The sequence below is a fragment of the Salvelinus namaycush genome, chromosome 4 (genome assembly GCF_016432855.1).
Source record: "Salvelinus namaycush isolate Seneca chromosome 4, SaNama_1.0, whole genome shotgun sequence".
In the NCBI taxonomy this organism is placed as follows: Eukaryota; Metazoa; Chordata; class Actinopteri; order Salmoniformes; family Salmonidae; genus Salvelinus; species Salvelinus namaycush.
Genome location: NC_052310.1, coordinates 23,293,903 through 23,312,202, shown reverse-complemented (window position 1 = coordinate 23,312,202; position 18,300 = coordinate 23,293,903). Strand labels below are relative to the sequence as shown.

The 18,300-nt window shown below is 43.3% G+C and overlaps 1 protein-coding gene across 3 annotated transcripts; it reads left to right on the top strand.

The window, feature by feature from the left end:
- The first annotated feature begins 2,726 nt into the window (after positions 1-2,726).
- Positions 2,727-16,793, top strand: LOC120046349 (protein Hook homolog 2-like). 3 transcript variants are annotated; one of them, XM_038991510.1, is made up of 23 exons: positions 2,727-3,185; positions 4,035-4,117; positions 4,763-4,835; positions 4,992-5,042; positions 6,732-6,864; positions 7,198-7,265; positions 7,506-7,568; positions 7,757-7,837; positions 9,351-9,514; positions 9,617-9,757; positions 9,870-10,071; positions 10,194-10,304; positions 10,483-10,570; positions 10,726-10,792; positions 11,668-11,805; positions 12,437-12,524; positions 12,967-12,972; positions 13,126-13,160; positions 13,277-13,359; positions 13,478-13,581; positions 13,741-13,848; positions 13,939-14,010; positions 14,145-16,793. In XM_038991510.1, the coding sequence occupies exons 1-23, from the start codon at positions 3,141-3,143 to the stop codon at positions 14,274-14,276; spliced, it is 2,136 nt and encodes a 711-aa protein (XP_038847438.1). In that variant the 5' UTR covers positions 2,727-3,140; the 3' UTR covers positions 14,277-16,793. The 3 variants fall into 3 exon arrangements, with proteins under 3 accessions (XP_038847438.1, XP_038847439.1, XP_038847441.1); XM_038991511.1 differs by lacking the exon at positions 12,967-12,972; XM_038991513.1 differs by lacking the exons at positions 2,727-3,185; positions 4,763-4,835; positions 4,992-5,042.
- The last annotated feature ends 1,507 nt before the right edge of the window (positions 16,794-18,300 follow it).

The window sequence follows — 18,300 nt, the reverse complement described above, 5'->3', positions numbered from 1 at the left end:
ACCATTTCCACAAAAGAACACGTAAACCCAGTACTATAGTGTTGTAGCCTACCTATAAGGGAACATTTGATTCGTTAACAAACTGGCAGGTACACATATTCTTATAAAATATTGTTTTTTATTATTATCGTGAATATCCCTCAATAAATACCATAGGGTTATTGTATTATACTTCAATGATGTAGACATTATATACCATCTAAACAGATTTTTTGAGACTATATTGGTAGATGGTGGGTGGGCAGAGATGTAGTCTATAACGGACAACATGTGCAGTCATTTACACAGAACATTGGCTCTGGTGGTTTGACAAATATGGTGAAGCCGCATGTAAGACTGAGTTTACTATTCAGTAGTGACCAAACAAAGTTTATGGGCAGGTCTGGCTGGGAGACATACAGTGCCTTGCAAAAGTATTCATCCCCCTTGGAGTTTTTCCTATTTCGTTGCATTACAACCTGTAATTTAAATACATTTTTTTTTGGATTTCATGTAATGGACATACACAAAATAGTCCAAATTGGTGAAGTGAAAAAAATTACTTAAATTAAAATCGAAAAAATAAAAAACTTAAAAGTGGTGCTTGCATATGTATTCACCCCCTTTGCTATGAAGCCCCTAAATAAGATCTGGTGCAACCAATTACCTTCAGAAGTCACATAATTAGTTAAATAAAGTCCACCTGTGTGCAATCTAAGTGTCACATGATCTGTCACATGATCTATATATGTGTGTATATATACACCTGTTCTGAAAGGCCCCAGAGTCTGCAATACCACCAAGCAAGCGGAATTAGTAGTCGCCAACAGGCATGTGGGAGACTCCCAAAACATATGGAAGAAGGTACTCTGGTTAGATGAGACTAAAATTGAGCTTTTTGGCCATCAAGGAAAACAATGTCTGGCGCAAACCCAACACCTCTCATTACCCTGAGAACACCAACCCCACAGTGAAGCATGGTGGTGGCAGCATCATGCTGTGGGGATGTTTTTCATCTGTAGGGACTGGGAAACTGGTCAGAATTGAAGGAATGATGGATGGTGCTAAATACAGGGAAATTCTTGAGAAAACCTGTTTCAGTATTCCAGAGATTTGAGACTGGGACGGGGGTTCACCTTCCAGCAGGACAATGACCCTAAGCATACTGCTAAAACAACACTCGAGTGGTTTAAGGTGAAACATTTAAAAATCTTGGAATGGCCTAGTCAAAGCCCAGACCTCAATCCAATTGAGAATCTGTGGTATGATTTAAAGATTGCTGTACACCAACGGAACCCATCCAACTTGAAGGAGCTGGAGCAGTTTTGCCTGGAAGAATGGGCAAAATTCCCAGTGGCTAGATGTGCCAAGCTTATAGAGACATACCCCAAGAGACTTGCAGCTGTAATTGCTGTAAAAGGTGGCTGAATAGTTATACATGTTCAAGTTTTTTTTGTCTTATTTCTTGTTTGTTTCACAAAAAAAAATATTTTGCATCTTCAAAGTGGTAGGCATGTTGTGTAAATCAAATGATACAAGCCCCCCCAAAATACATTTTAATTCCAGGTTGTAAGGCAACAAAATAGGAAAAATGCCAAGTGGGTGAATAATTTTGCAAGCCACTGTAGGAAGTGAAACAGACATGTCACACAGGTAGGTGTTCTAGGAGAGCAGGTAGCTTACAGTGGGTGGGCCAGGGAGGAAACCTGACTTGTTGGGCCTGCCAGAGCAAACAGGAAGTTGGCAAATACATCAGGTTGAACTGTGAGTATTGGAGCAAGAAGGGAGAGGTGTAAACAGGGAGATAGAGTACTTCGGAAAATAAGCGTGTCTGCATGTTATGACACAGGGAGGCCCTCACATTGAGCTGATAAAGCACATTTTCTCAGGAGACAGATCAATGTGAGAGCTATGCATATGCCTAGAATAGATGGCCTCGATATATCAGCACTTAGGCACAGGGAATTAAGACACTGGAATAATTTTGAAACCATTGGGCAAATTGCTGTGATACATTAATGTGTCTTGCTTTACAGCCACTAGATAAACACATTTTGACAAAGTGAGATTTTATTTTTTAAATATGTCAACTGGAGGGAATGGTGTTTTCTATTTTAATTGCTAAACATAATTGATGTATGTACTTGTTCTGCTAGGCTAGCTACATGATCAGTTTTGCTCGGACTCGAGACACCTTCACTCCTCAGTTCTGTGTCATTTTGTCAACTTGAGCCATCTACTGTTCTTTTGTGGAACATTTTCGAACAAATAAATGTTTTAATTCCAAAAACCATGCTAAAGGTTTTCGAAACATACCCAACATAACGCCCACAAATTATCTCTACAATACTCTCTGTTTTGAGCAACATACAGGCGAGCAAACAACAAAGACAGTACAGTATGAAGATAGGCAGAAACTGCTTCTCCAATATAATTCCCTATAATCACGCTTGTAGGCGATGTCATGGCGACGTTGGCTAGTTGGTGCCGCGTTCAAGTGCTTGTCGGGACTAGGAAACTCGGAAATGTCCAACCTCCTAACTGGTTATAGTTATACACGTGTCGCATTCAACGAATCTATATGTTGGAAATATCGGAGTTGCCTTGTTCCAATTAGCATTAGCATGTGAACGCGGCAACTGCTCATGCGCAAAAACACGTAATCGGGTGTAATGGTTGTCTCGCGCCAAGCTGCGCATGTGCAATAACGAAAAACGTGTCAGTTTATCACTTTCACGAGGTTGGAGTAATAACATGTTCAAATACTTAGTACATTGTCTCGAATCTATGTTGTGCCTTACGATTTCGATAAAATTAACAACTAAGGAAGAATTTGTCACTTCTCTCATTGACTTCTCAAACGCCAAACCCCGGCCTGGTCTCCTTCGCAAGCTTTCCAGAAGTCTCGCGATGTTGCGTGCGTCTCTGGGTTTAGAAACTCTGTGACAACAACACATGAAAATACAGTCATCTGTTGCCATGACAATGTTGTTAATACTGAGGCTCACCGGGATGGTTAATGGCGCTAAAACGCGAAAGTTAAGCTAGCTAACAGGAGGCCAAGGTTTGTTGACGTGATAGTTCAAGCTAAAAACAAATTTGAAGCTGAAAGTCTCGATTGCTAGTGTGCTAACTGCAGAGTATCGGTTAGACAAACCAAAATGAGTCTGGATAAAGCAAAGCTATGCGATTCGTTACTAAATTGGGTAAGTTTTACAAAGTTAAATATGAATGCCAAGTTGGATAACTGGGATATCTTGCTAGCCAGACTGAGTCGTCATCCAAAGCGACCTCTCGCTAGCAGTGAAATGTGGCGAAATGAGGTGTTTTTACAAGTAATGTAGCTAGGCATTTTATCGTTAATAGTGCCTTGAACCAGCTCAAATAGAAATAACATCATTAACTAGCTGTCACTGTCAAATAAAGCTAACTAACTAGCTAGCGAAATTATTTTGATGGTCTACTGTCGACATCAGAAATGTACTTGTTGGACAAGCTCAAGTTTCCAGCCAGCAACTGAGTTAGCCACCATCTTATGCAATCAGTACAAAGGTCTAGCCAAGCCCCAGCAAGCCAGTGTCACTCTCCTAGCTAGCCGCTGAGTACCATTGAGATGGTACATAGTTGAAAAACTCAGCCATGAACCCTCCAAATATAGGTTGTTTAGGCTATATTAAAATTGGCTAGAAATGTGGAATGATCTCTTAACTTGCATTACAAACAACTTGCCATTTACGTAGCTAGCTGAGGTCTATCATTTAGTGGTTAGCAAACACTTTAGCTGTACAGTACATAAGTAGAATGGCTTTCCAGCACTTCTAGACGGCACAATCAATCAAATGTATTTTTAATAAAGCCCGTTTTTTATCAACAGTTGTCAAAGTGCTTAATAGATACCCATCCTAAAACAGCAAGCAATTTGCCCAACGTGTTGGCAGTAGCATTTGCATTGTTCCTCTTCTCGATCAGTTGATTTCAAATTGATTGTCATGTCAAGTTGAATAAATGACACACTAACACATTTTCTTCTCATTCCTCATGTCCAACCCTTCCAGCTACAGACATTTCAGGTGCCCTCATGCACCAGTAAGCAGGACCTGACGAGCGGAGTGGCTATTGCACACGTTCTACACAGGATGTAAGGGCACAACGTTTTTTTTGTGTGTTTTGAGGTTGGTGGTGGGTTAACACAAAGAGTAGACACCAACAAAGCTTAGGAAAACTGGGAGATTTATGCTGTCTTCACATGCTAGTCGGAACTAGGAAACTCAGAAATGTCCGACTTGCTGATTCGATGAACGTGGCACGTGTATAACTGCAACCAGTTAGCAAGTTGGACATTTCTGAATTTCCTAGTTCTGACTAGCATGTGAACGCGGCAAAAGGTCCTTACTTGCAGATCCCATTACCCTGTCACATTGGCAAATGGCAATAGTAAGAGATTTGTGGAGTCGTTCAATCCCAGTCATTCTCAATTCACAGACCGATTTGATTATCATTTGCACACTGACATTTTGTTTTGGGCCTTTAACTACTTTGAATAGAACCTGATTAGAGCAAATTCAATCATCTATTCAAAAGCCTTTTTGTAAAGTTAGATGATGGGCTGTTAGTCTGTTTTATTTATATTCCTACGCTTGATAGGGAATAGGTCTGTATTTCTCAAGGCCTGTGTCTGGCAGATTGTGCCCAGGTGGGATTTTGTGCAAGGGCCTGTCCATTTTAGGGTACTGTCTGTCCAAGCCAAATTACAGTCTTGTTAAGTGTGTCATCTCGTTAACAGAGACCCCTCCTGGTTTAATGAGGCATGGCTGGGCAGGATCAAGGAGGAGAGTGAGGCCAACTGGCGCCTCAAGGTGCAGTATGAGACAGAAGGATATGACACAGTGCCTCTAGGTTGTCACCTAGGCAACCTAGAGTGACCACTGGCCTCACTGTTTAAAGATGGTGTATTTTCACCAAGGCAAAGATGCCTGTATTTTCCAGCTCAGATTTATTTAATTTTCCTCCAGGTCAGCAACCTGAAGAAGATTCTTCAGAGCATGCTTGAGTATTACCATGATGTGAGTAAAGGCTTTTCCTCATTAAAGATCAGAAGGAAGGAAGGGATGGATGATATATGCATGTTTCCTGCATTTCTTTTAAGAGATCAATCTCCTCCAGTTGTTCCTCAGTGTTTGCACATGTCTTAGTCCATTTGAAATGTCATTGCTCAATGCATACAGTTGAAGTCAGAAGTTTACATAGACTTAGGTTGGAGTCATTAACTTATTTTTCAACCACTCCACAAATTTCTTGTTAACAAACTATAGTTTTGGCAAGTCGGTTAGGACATCTACTTTGTGCATGACACAAGTAATTTTCCCAACAATTATTTACAGACAGATTATTTCACTTTTAATTCACTGTATCACAATTTCAGTGGGTCAGAAGTTTACATGCACTAAGTTGACTGTGCCTTTAAACAGCTTGGAAAATTCCAGAAAATCATGTCATGGCTTTAGAAGCTTCTGATAGGCTAATTGACGTAATTGGAGGTGTACCTGTGGATGTATTTCAAGGCCTACCTTCAAACTCAGTGGCTCTTTGCTTGACATCATGATAAAATAAAAGGAACTCAGCCACAATTGTAGACCTCCACAAGTCTGGTTCATCTTTGGGAGCAATTTCCAAATGCCTGAAGGTACCACGTTCATCTGTACAAACAATAGTACGCAAGTATAAACACCATGGGACCACGCAGCTGTCATACCTCTCAGGAAGGAGACGTGTTCTGTCTCCTAGAGATGAACGTACTTTGGTGCGAAAAGTGCAAATCAATCCCAGAACAACAACAAAGGACCTTGTGAGAATGCAGGAGAAAACAGGTACAAAGTATCTATATCCACAGTAAAATGAGTCCTATATCGACACAACCTGAAAGGCCACTCAGCAAGGAAGAAGCCACTGCTCCAAAACCGTCATAAAAAAAGCCTGACTACGGTTTGCAACTGCACATGGGGACAAAGAGTGTACTTTTTGGAGAAATTTCCTCTGGTCTGATGAAACAAAAATAGAACAGCTTGGCCATAATGACCATCGTTATGTTTGGGGGAGGCTTGCAAGCTGAAGAACACCATCCCAACTGTGAAGCATGCAGCACATCTCAAGACAGTCAGGAAGTTAAAGCTTGGTCGCAAATGGGTCTTCCAAATGGACAATGACCCCAAGCATGCTTCCAAAGTTGTGGCAAAATGGCTTAAGGACAACAAAGTCAAGGTATTTGAGTGGCCAACACAAAGCCCTGACCTCAATCCTATAGAACATTTGTGGGCAGAACTGAAAAAGTGTGTGTGTGTGCAAGGAGGCCTACAAACCTGACTCAGTTACACCAGCTCTGTCGAGGAATAGGCCAAAATTCACCCAACTTATTGTGGAAGGCTACCCAAAACGTTTGACCCAAGTTAAACAATTTAAAGGCAATGCTACCAAATACTAATTGAGTGTATGTAAACTTCTGACCCACTGGGAATGTGATGAAAGGTATAAAAGCTGAAATAAATCATTCTCTCTCCTATTATTCTGACATTTCACATTCTTAAAATAAAGTGGTGATCCTAACTGACCCAAGACAGGGAATTTTTACTGGGATTAAATGTCAGGAATTGTGAACAACTGAGTTTAAATGTATTTGGCTAAAGTGTATGTAAACTTCTGACTTCAACTGTATATTTTCTCACAATTCCCCATTGTCTCCATCCCTCCATGAACAGGTGCTTGGCCACCAGGTAGCAGACGAGCACCTGCCAGACATCAATCTGATTGGGGAGTTTGGAGATGTGACTGAACTTGGAAAGCTGGTGCAGTTGGTGCTTGGCTGTGCTGTCAGCTGTGAGAAGAAGCAAGGTGAGCTAGCTGGGCTAGAGGAGGCCATGCTGGGTAACAGGAAGTCACCTATGGAGAAAATGCAGGATTTAATGATTATCACGAGTTGATAAACTGAGCATTCACTGGTTCATTCCTACAAAGCCTAACTATGTACTGTATACAGATTATGATAAAACAGAGTTTTAAAAGACAATGTGATCCTCAGATGAACAAGCTAGTGGGTTTGATGTGAATGCAGTAGAAACTGTTGCACTGTGTGTAAAGCAGTGTGTTTGAAGTGTTTTGAGTGTCTGGCTGTCAGATGTGGATGTGATATTCAGTGGACTCCTCCTCCATGTTTTTTTCTCATAGAACAAATCCAGCAGATAATGACCCTGGAGGAGTCTGTCCAGCATGTTGTCATGACAGCCATACAGGAGGTGATAGATCAGTATTTTGGATATTATCCTCTTTGTAGATCAGTCTGTCCTCTTGTGAGATTGCACCTACAAGCACAATTCTTTGCTCCCCGAAACCTTTATCTATTTAACAGCAATATACACTATAAAACAGGCAATAGCTCACTTGTCCTGATTACCTCTATATTGACAATGGGTTTCACCATGTGATCTGTCTTTCTGGAGTTTGAACCAGCAATTGACTGTGTTGTTGTGGTGTAGCTCCTAGCTAAAGAGCCAACTGTTCCAGGAAGTCCTGAGACCTACGGGGACTTTGACTACCAGGTGGGACCCGCTCTCTTCGTACTCTGCTTTTCTGAATACATTTAAACTTTCACGCCCCTGCAAGTTGGTTTTATCGCTATTCTTCAATTGCCGTCTCATTTACATGTCTTTCGTGGTATATCTCTCTCGTTCTCTACCTCCCACTGTGCTGTCTATAACCTCCCTTGTGCTTCTCTCCGTGTCTGCAGTCCAGGAAGTATTATTTTCTCAGTGAGGAGGTGGAGGCGAAGGAGGATCTGGGCCAGCGCTGTCGGGACCTGGAGCACCAGGTGGGCAGAGAGGACTGTTTGTTAGTTAGCATGTTGAGTGTGTATCTGCAGCTCTTTGCCATGAGTGAAGTTACCCTATTTATTCGCTTGGCTGAGGATTGTTGTCCAGTTTGACTGATTCCCCCTGATGGTTTGTTGTGTAAACGGTGCATAGAGAGTGATAGAGGACTCTTCTTTGTATCTGTCCCATTTTGGCTTCTGTGCACGGGCAGCGCCATTGAGGCCATCGCCATCTTGATCAGTGGAGGCTGGTGGGAGGAGCTATAGGAGGACAGGCTCATTGTAATGGCTGTTATGGAATTAAAGGAACGGAGTCAAACATGTGGTTTCCATATGTTTGATACCGTTCCATTTATTCCATTTCAGCCATTACAATGAGCCTGTCCTTCTATAGCTCCTCCCACCAGCCTCCACTGATTTTGAAGTAGTACATTTTCTTCTACTACTGAGTTGGTAAACAAACTGAAAGGGTGCATACTGCCACCTGGAGTGTGTTGTTTGAACAGGTATAAAGCTAAGGTTGGCGATGTACTGCCACCTGCAGTTATGGAATGTTTGCTCACAAATAATTCATTGGCTGATCCTTCCTGATGTCCTGGATGGAATTATGTGATCCTTCCTTAACCAATAGGAAGCCACACCCAGTTGACTACTTCAAAATGGTGAAAGTTCTCAATGGCATGCTAAAATGGGCTTTTGGGTACTAGAATCCTCTATTATTTTCTATGAAACAGTGCTAACTGTGCTGCTAATGCTGCCTCTGATTAGGCAATGTCATTGGGTACAAAGACTTAAGTCATTGATCCCCAATAATTACATTGTATAGTATTTAGGATTAGAAGGCAATTACCACTGTTATGTGTAAAGCATATTTCTTAGTGTGTAACATTCAACACATTAAGAAATTCTCAGTAGTTTATGTAGTTCTTTACTTTCTCCCTGATAACCCCAAGGATAGTTCATTTTTCATCAAGCCTCACTAGCTTGAATCCTTAATCAACATCCCTTTCTGAGCCCACTCTCCAGTCTCTCCACTTTGTAACTGTTAGTCAAACTGACTCCGACATCTGGTTTTCTATTCACCTCCTTGAGGGGTAATGCCTGAGAACACTGAGACTGAGAACATAGCAGACCAGCTGACTAACTGCTTTGACGTTTGTGCATGTGAAGTTACCACCAACCCTCATGGAAAAACATTGCATGTTTTGCAAGCAATGTACAGTGTCTGTTGCTGGATATGTGAGTGTGGCTCTTTTTTCTTTAGCACTTGTGGAGTGTCTTATTTGTGTTCAGCATTTTCATGAGTTAATTAGTTTTTTGGAGGTGTTCTGTGTTTTGAAGTGTGTGTCCTTTTTCTGTGCTCAGCACTTTCTATGACTCAATGTGTGACTGTTTGTTGATTTGTCTCTAGGTCTCCTCCCTCTCTCTAGCCTTGGTTACATGCCACTTTGTCTGGTTCTCTCTCTGCCTCTCTACCCCTGACTGTCTGTGTGTGTGTGTGTTTGGTCCTCAGTTGGCAGCCGTCCTGGAGGAGAAGTCGTCCCTGCAGGTGGAGACACAGTCCCTGAGGGAGAAGCTCAGCCTCAGTGACCCACAGGATGCTTCCACCACCATCACTGGCAAGAAGCTGCTGCTGCTGCAGAGCCAGATGGAGCAGCTACAGGAGGAGAACTACAGGTCAGAGTCATACCCTCAACATAGACTTCCAAACTAAATGCATTGTACTCTTTTGATACATTTAATTGATCATTTTCTGTTTGCCCCCTGTTTGTGACACAGACTAGAGAACAGCCGAGATGACATGCGTGTGCGAGGGGAGATTCTGGAGCGTGACGTTTTGGACCTCACTCACCGTAACGATGAACTGACCAGCCTCGCCCAGGAGGCCCAGACTCTCAAAGATGAGATGGACATCCTCCGGTGAGCCCAGGGGGAGAGCAGCCTCTCACTAGTCTGTGGCCTCCTATCCTTCTCTCCTTTCCTGCCCCGTCCTCAAAACGGCTTCCCCATCTCACCCTCTCCCCTCCCACAGGCATTCGTCTGACCGGGTGAGCCGGCTGGAGGCGCTGGTAGAGACGTACAAGCGTAAGCTGGAGGACCTGGGGGACCTGCGCAGACAGGTGCGTCTGCTGGAGGAGCGCAACACTGTCTACATGCAGCGCACATGTGAGCTGGAGGAGGAGCTACGCAGGGCCAACTCAGTCCGCACCCAGCTGGACACCTACAAGAGACAGGTGGGCAGAGAGGGCTAGAGAATGGCGGAGGGTTAACAAAGGTGTGGAGATGGATGTGTGTATGACACAGGATGCTATGAATGCTATTCAGACCCTGAATGTGTTTGCCTCCCTGCTGTCAGGTCCATGAGCTTCACACCAAGCATTCATCTGAGGCACTGAAGGCTGAGAAGTGGCAGTTTGAGTACAAGAACCTTCAGGATAAGTATGACGCCCTGCTTAAGGAGAAAGAGGTGAGAGAGGATGGCCCGGGACAACTCCTCTCCAGGCTAAGATGTATTACAAGGGCATGATGTCAAAGTGGATGTGGATTTAAACTCTTTGTTATTCTGAGGCAGTCACTTTGAACACTTCTAGTAGGATCAGATTGAGTGCAGTCTAATCCCCACGTTATCCCAATGTGTTTTCCAGCGTTTGATCTCAGAGCGAGACACACTGCGAGAAACCAATGATGAGCTCAGGTGTGCACAGGTCCAACAGAAGGGCCTCAATCAACCAGGTGAGTCCAATGGACACAGCTAACATCTGTTTTTCTAAATGACAAGATGGTAGAGGGGGGTTGTTTGACCTTTTGTGGCAGTTGATAAGACGACTGTTAAAACAAATGTGATATATTTTCCCCTTGCATCTTGGCTCTCTCTCTCTCCCCTTCAGGTGGTTTATGTGAGGACTCTGGCACAGTGGGAAACCTGGCCTCTGAGATGATGCCCACAGAGTTCAAGTATGTATGTGTGTGAAAGCTTCATCTGTTAGGTGTTATCTATCTGACCTATCAATAGACATACAGTGGTGTCAGAAATCAATTGCTCATTTTCAACTGTAGGCTTGGGCTGTACCGGGGTATTTAGAAATGTTTTTTTTAAACTACAATTCAGTTGAGCCAGTCAAATGGTATATTTGTTTACTAAGAGCATGTGACGTCCACTGTCGAGCAGTGCAAGAGCTGATCAAGTTACACTTGAAATTCACTACTGTTTGCCAGCTAAATGTATCTATACGTTAACTATCTTAATGCCAAATACATTTTCTCCAGCTATGCATTTTGTTTGCTAACCTGCTAGCTATAGGTGGCTAGCTTGCAAGATCAAGCTTCTTGGTTACAGCAGAGACAATCAATCCCCTCCTAGATTAAGTGTGAGTAGCCTTTTGAGATAGTTCTATAACTTTGAGCTGAGTTCTGTCTTTGCTTTTAGTTTATGTTCGCTTGCGCTTGTTAGCATTTAGCTAACGTCCGCTATGGGAATTCGCTAGTACTTTGATAGCATTTGTAAGTGTTTGAACAGAAATGATGCCCTTTGTGTGCACTGCCGTAAACCCGGTATGGTTCAGGAACGATATGGAAATCTGGATCCACCCAAACATAGTGTTCAGCTGTGATAAATGGCAAAGGTCTTATTCCTCAGCCGCACTATTTTTAGAACCAGAATGTGCCATTGGCTCCATGAATAGAATGGCTTCCAGTCAGATGGCACTGCTGTTAAATTGGCTGAGGCGGCGTTGAATACTTCTGTTGGTGTGTAGTGTACAGACCTTTGCCTCTCTGCCCCACTTCCCTGCCTTCTCTCTTTGACCTCATCCCTTCTGCTTCTTCCACAGGGAGACGGTGGTGCGTCTGCAGAGTGAGAACAAGATGCTGTGTGTCCAGGAGGAGAGCAACAGACAGAGACTGGTGGAGGTACAGGGTCAGCTGGAGGAGTCTCAACGCAGCCAGAACACCCTGGAGACACAAAACAGGTGTGTGTGTGTGTAGGCATGCATAAAATATATGTTCTATAAGAATACCACTGCAGTGTTTTTAGTTATGCACATTGTGATTTGATTGTATGTATCAAGGTCAGTCAGTGACGATGTTAGTCACAGTATATATTGCCAGAGTTTCTTTTTGAGTTTCACATTTGGCTAAACGGAGGAGCGATCTAGCTAAATGTCAGCTCACCCTCTGGTCTGTGTGTTGAGTTGTGTGGGCCGAAGCGGAGGATGGACAGCAATGGGCCAGATGGTCCCCCGGCTGTCCGTACAGCGTGTGTGTGTGGGCAGTTTTTCTGAGTGGATCGTGTGTGACGATGGGTCCAGAGTGTGGGAGGCAGGCAGCCATCTTCAGCAGCAGGAGGAGAGCATCCCGAGCTGTGAAGTATGGCTGAAGTGGCTCAGTCTTTCCCTAATGAACCACAACACACAGAGAGGGGAGGGGGTGGGCGGGACACCGCTAGAATGGACTAATGCAGCGGCTGATGTGACATTGTATACATCGCCAGCCTCTCCCACCACTCATCAAAACCAGCTTAATCAAATTTCCTCATTCTTTCTTCCTTTCCCCTTCTCTCCCTCTTACTTTTCTTATTTGTTCTCTCTCTCATCCTTCCAGGTTGAACCAGCAGCAGATCTCTGAGCTGCGGTCCCAGGTGGAGGATCTCCAGAAGGCTCTACAGGAGCAGGGAAGCAAGGCTGAGGATGTGAGTGGAGAGATAGACCCTCCTCATTCACCCCTCCTCCTCTAACATCCTCTTACTCCTGTTACCTTGTCCATACCAATCACTGAGTGGACCCAGTCTTCTCCAATCAGAGACAGTATACTGAAAATGAATAGGAATCAGGAATGGAATGTACCAATCTCTCTTAATCGGTTGACCATCTATTGGTCTTAGTGTTTTTTGTTGTTTTTAATCATTTGTTATTTTGGTGTCATTATAACTGGAAATTAGACCTAGACCTCAGTATAGTCCTTGAGGACTGTTGTAGATTGTATCCTTCTCTCCCCTTCGTTGACTGCCTGCCTGTGACTGCTCTGAGATTTTGTGTGGGAACTTTAACCCTTGTTTGCTGTGTTGATTCACCATTAACGCCTACCCTTCTGTCTCTCCGCCTGCCCCCACCGACCGACGTTCGGCCAATCAGGCCATCGTAAGTACGGCCCATCCCTGCCTGGACTCTGATTTGACTTTGACTACTTCAGTTGTGTATTATGCTTATTATTTGTGTCTCTGTCTGTCTGTCTGACAGAAGTCTGTTTCTCAGTAGTTTGTGTGTTGACTGACTTTCTTCCTCCCCATTCAGTCCTCCCTGCTGAAGAAGAAGCTTGAGGAGCACTTGTGAGTACTATTATCACTGTTGCTTGCACACTGCACCTGTGAAGGGAGTATTATTACCGCTCTGTAGATTCTTGCACGTCCGGCTCCTCCATGCTTTTCCTCTGTCCTCGTCTCAGGGAGAAGCTCCATGAGGCCCACTCAGACCTGCAGAAGAAGAGAGAGGTCATTGATGACCTAGAGCCCAAAGCAGACGGCAACAGTAAGCAGCCTCTTATTTCCTGCCCTTGGGAGCAGTGCTATCAAATAGTATCATCTAAGAGCACTTTCAAGCTCTGAAAATGCCGTTAATATTTCCTCTTCAACCTCCCTCCTGTCAGTGGCGAAGAAGATTGATGAGCTGCAGGAGATCCTGAAGAAGAAGGATGAGGACATGAAGCTGATGGAGGAGCGCTACAAGCGCTACGTGGAGAAGGCCAGGACGGTCAGTCAACACTGCCTGACACTAAACTCATCCATACAGCACAACGGTGCTTGGCCGCCGCCTTAAATCTGAGTTGCAGATATCGTCAAAGATTGACATGCACATCGTGACATAGTTGAGAATTTCCGCACCAAGTATGTGTGTGTGTTCGTTGTGCAGGTGATCAAGACTCTGGACCCCAAGCAGCCGCCTCTGACTGTGTCTCCTGATGTTCAGGCCCTCAAGAACCAGTTGACTGAGCGAGACCGGAAGATCCAGCACCTGGATGTAAGAGCCACTCTACATTGACTGACGAGATGCAGATGAGTGGTGCATTGTCTGACCCTCCATATGCATGAACAACTCCTCTGTGTGCAGCATGACTATGAGAAGAGCAGGTCCAGACATGACCAGGAGGAGCAACTCATCATAAGTGCCTGGTACAATATGGTGAGTAAGTAAACCTCTCCGTATGTGCCTAATCTACATAGTATTAGAGCAGTTGGCATGATATGTGCTGCAATGACTTGTATAATGGTCTTGTTTTTTTTGGTATGGCTCTATTTCCCTCTCTCCCTCGCCAGGGTATGGCCCTGCATCAGAAGGTGGTGGGAGAGCGGTCGGGTCCTTCCAACCAGGCCCAGTCCTTTTTGGCCCAGCAGAGGCAGTCCACCCATGCCAGGAGAGGCCTCGCAGCCCGCCACCAGCCCAGATAAGACATATCAACTCTGGGGGAGGATGTGGAGATGAGGCAAAACATGGTCGATATCTTAGTGTTCACTACTTCCGTACTCCTACTCTCACTGCTCTGCCTTTACTTCTCCTCTTGGTGTTTTGTGAAGGTTGCTGCTGCCCCCTGCTGGGCATCTCTGTTACAGGATTTTCTGGAGCGTCAGCGATGCAGAGCTACTTACTGCACCTTCAAGTGCATTCAAAGCTGCCAGGACTCATTTGAACAAAGATGAGAAATGGGTCTAAATGAGAGCTGGAATGAAGGAACATGAAGTGGATAGAAAGAAGCTGAGCGACTAATCATTTGTCATGGAATTCTTAGACAATGTTTATCATTCAGTCCCTCCATTTCTTTCAAGCCCTCTTTTTAGCTACAATGTATTTGATGTTTTCTTAAGGTTTAGATTGAGAATAATGCTTTGGAAGGCCACAATGATGACAGAGATGGAAAGGGATGATTTCTGCTGTCAATAGGGTAGGGGTCTTTACCTTCCCCCCCTACTACTACTTTTATATATTTTCACCCTTATTGTCCAGCCCACTATCAGGCTAAATAGATATTATCCTCTTACTATGACATGGAAACACTAATAAGAGAGACCTATGGGTTGAGATCATGGTGAATTTGTGTGATTTGTATTAATTTGTGCCCAAGTCATTTGGAGATTCTGGCTTGTGCTGTGTCTCTGACACTTTTAAATGTACATGGTGAGAGAAACTGGTGAAGCGCTAGAACAGGGGTGTCGTCCGGAGGGGGGGGGGGGCTAACTCGATATACTTTTACAATGACAAAAACCAAGTGTAGAAATGGTAATGGACCTACATTCATACAGTTTATTGACTGTGTCCAGATCACTAATAATCATCAAAATGACAGTCAGGGTGCATCACTTTTTGCCAATTTTGATGGCGAGGAAATGTTGTTGAAGACTGAATGTGGACCCCGGGGCAAAATGAGTTTGGCACCCCTGATCTAGAAGAGCTCAATGTCTTTGATATGAGAGGAACACATTTTCTCTGCACACATAGTCATGACCTCTTTTATTTCTGTGAATGTGTTTTAGACTTTTCTTTCACCTGTATCATCTATTTGTTTTCTCCTTTGTAATGAGTTGTTTGGTTAGTTATAGTTTGAAGAGCAGGAAGAATAGCTTTCTAGTCATTAAAAAAAAAGAAAAAAAAGAACCTCAGCATTTAATGTAGTTGTGTTAGTCTGCATAATAATGTTCAGCAAGGGTACACAGTGTACTAAAAAGCACTTCCTCCCTTTTGATAATGGTTCATTTCCTTGTGAAAGACTAGAAAAATGTCCATGACTCTGTTAACCTATCTATTTTGAAGGACTTTTGTATCAAATTCCTGTTAGGAGTATGGTGTTCACATGTAATGGCAGATGCTCTGAAAGACTAGCAGATATGGGTCTTCTTTTGTCATTGCCATTTTACTGGAAGTATTTGCACAGACTATTGAACAATCTTTTGTTTCAAGCTGTAATATGGGAATTTACTCTTTGAATGATTGACTAGATTTCCTGATGGACTACATTTAGTTATTTTTTCAACTTTAATTTTTCCCCTCTAAAGAGTGAAACAGGGTGTTTTAAGAATTATGATTGGTTGCACACACCACTTTAGACTGATGTGAATGTAGGAAACGATGGTGCTTGTGAGAACCAGAATGTGGGGTTATTGATTCACATAGTTAATTGATATGTGGGGGAAACTGGCCACACTGGATGTTGTTACTGTGTAATCCTGAAGGGAAGTAAGGTTTCAAGATGGCAATGGTATGTAGCTTTTCTCTCATTCTCAGCAGAAGCACTCAACTATAGATGCTTCTGTTTGCTGACACTGGAACTTACCTAGCCAATGAACAGACAATTTGTACTCTTTTTGTCATATTTACAACTGAATTTATGTACGTTCTTACCTATAATTTTCTCAAGATGAACCTGTGAAGAACAACACTATTGTTGAACACTACATATATCTGATTACTTTGACAGTATCTGCGTAAACATGGAACTTTTCTTTGGTACCCAAACTGCTCTCTGTGACTTGTACCTAACCTTCTTTAAGTGTGTAATTAACTATCTGAGCAATGTTATTTACCAGGCTATGAAACCACAACTGTGTCTACATTTAACTTCACTTAGTGTTTTACTCTTTAAGTAGATGTGTTTATTTGGTATTGAATCAGGAAGTAAGGCTTTTAATTTCAAAGTAGTAAATCAACATTCCAACTGAACTGCTATGTTCTAGCACAGATATGGCCTGTACAATTCAACCTGTCCTTTTTGTGACTGGAAATCCCTATTCAAATATACTGTGCAATTGCAGTATAACTTGGTGACACTGTCCATTAGCAATATATTACAATTGACATTTACCAGCACAAATTGAACATGCAGTTAAAGGACTTAAACTCTACTGAACAAAAATATAAACGCAACATGTGAAGTGTTGGTTTCATGAGCTGAAATAAAAGATCCCATAAATGTACCATACGCACAAAAAGCATATCTCTCAAATGTTGTGCACAAATTTGTTGACATTTTTGTTAGTAAATATTTATTCTGTGCCATGACAATCCATCCACCTGACAGGTGTGGCATATCAAGAAGCTGATTAAAGTGCATGATCATTACAAAGGTGCACCTTGTCCTAGGGACAAGAAAAGGCAACTACAATGTACAGTTCTGTGACAACACAATGCCATAGCTGTCTCAAGTTTTGAGGGAGTGTGCAATTTGGCATGCTTACTGCAGGAATGTCCTACAGAGCTTTTGCCAGAGAATTGAATGTTCATTTTTCTACCAATGTTTTAGAGAATTTGGCAGTATGTCCAACAGGTCTCACAACCAGTGTCGTGTGGGTGAGCGGTTTACTGATGTCAACGTTGTGAACAGAGTTCCCTGTGTTGCGGTTATGCTATGGGCAGGCATAAGCTACGGACCATGAACACAATTGCATTTTATCGATGGCAATTTGAATTGTCGTGCCATTCATCCACCGCCATCACCTCATGTTTCAGCATGATAATGCACGTCCCCACGTTGCAAGGATTTGTACACAATTCCTGGAAGCTGAACATGTCCCAGGTCTTCCATGGCCTGCATACTCACCAAACATGTAACCCATTGAGCATGTTTGGATGCTCTGGATCGACGTGTACGACAGGGTGTTCCAGTTCCCGCCAATATCCAGCAACGTCACACATGTCCATTAGCAATATACAGTATGAGTCAGTGTTTCCTCTCCCTCACTCTTAGGTGGTCATTTCATTCCGTCCATTTTGTGATGGTAAAACCCTATTCAAATATATTGGCAATGGACACTGTCCAATTGCAGTATAACATGTTGAAACTGGCAATATACACTGCTCAAAAAAATAAAGGGAACACTTAAACAACACAATGTAACTCCAAGTCAATCACACTTCTGTGAAATCAAACTGTCCACTTAGGAAGCAACACTGATTGACAATAAATTTCACATGCTGTTGTGCAAATGGAATAGACAAAAGGTGGAAATTATAGGCAATTAGTAAGACACCCCCAAAAAAGTAATGGTTCTGCAGGTGGTGACCACAGACCACTTCTCAGTTCCTATGCTTCCTGGCTGATGTTTTGGTCACTTTTGAATGCTGGCGGTGCTTTCACTCTAGTGGTAGCACGAGACGGAGTCTACAACCCACACAAGTGGCTCAGGTAGTGCAGCTCATCCAGGATGGCACATCAATGCGAGATGTGGCAAGAAGGTTTGCTGTGTCTGTCAGCGTAGTGTCCAGAGCATGGAGGCGCTACCAGGAGACAGGCCAGTACATCAGGAGACGTGGAGGAGGCCGTAGGAGGGTAACAACCCAGCAGCAGGACCGCTACCTCCGCCTTTGTGCAAGGAGGAGCACTGCCAGAGCCCTGCAAAATGACCTCCAGCAGGCCACAAATGTGCATGTGTCAGCATATGGTCTCACAAGGGGTCTCCATGAGGGTGGTATGAGGGCCCGACG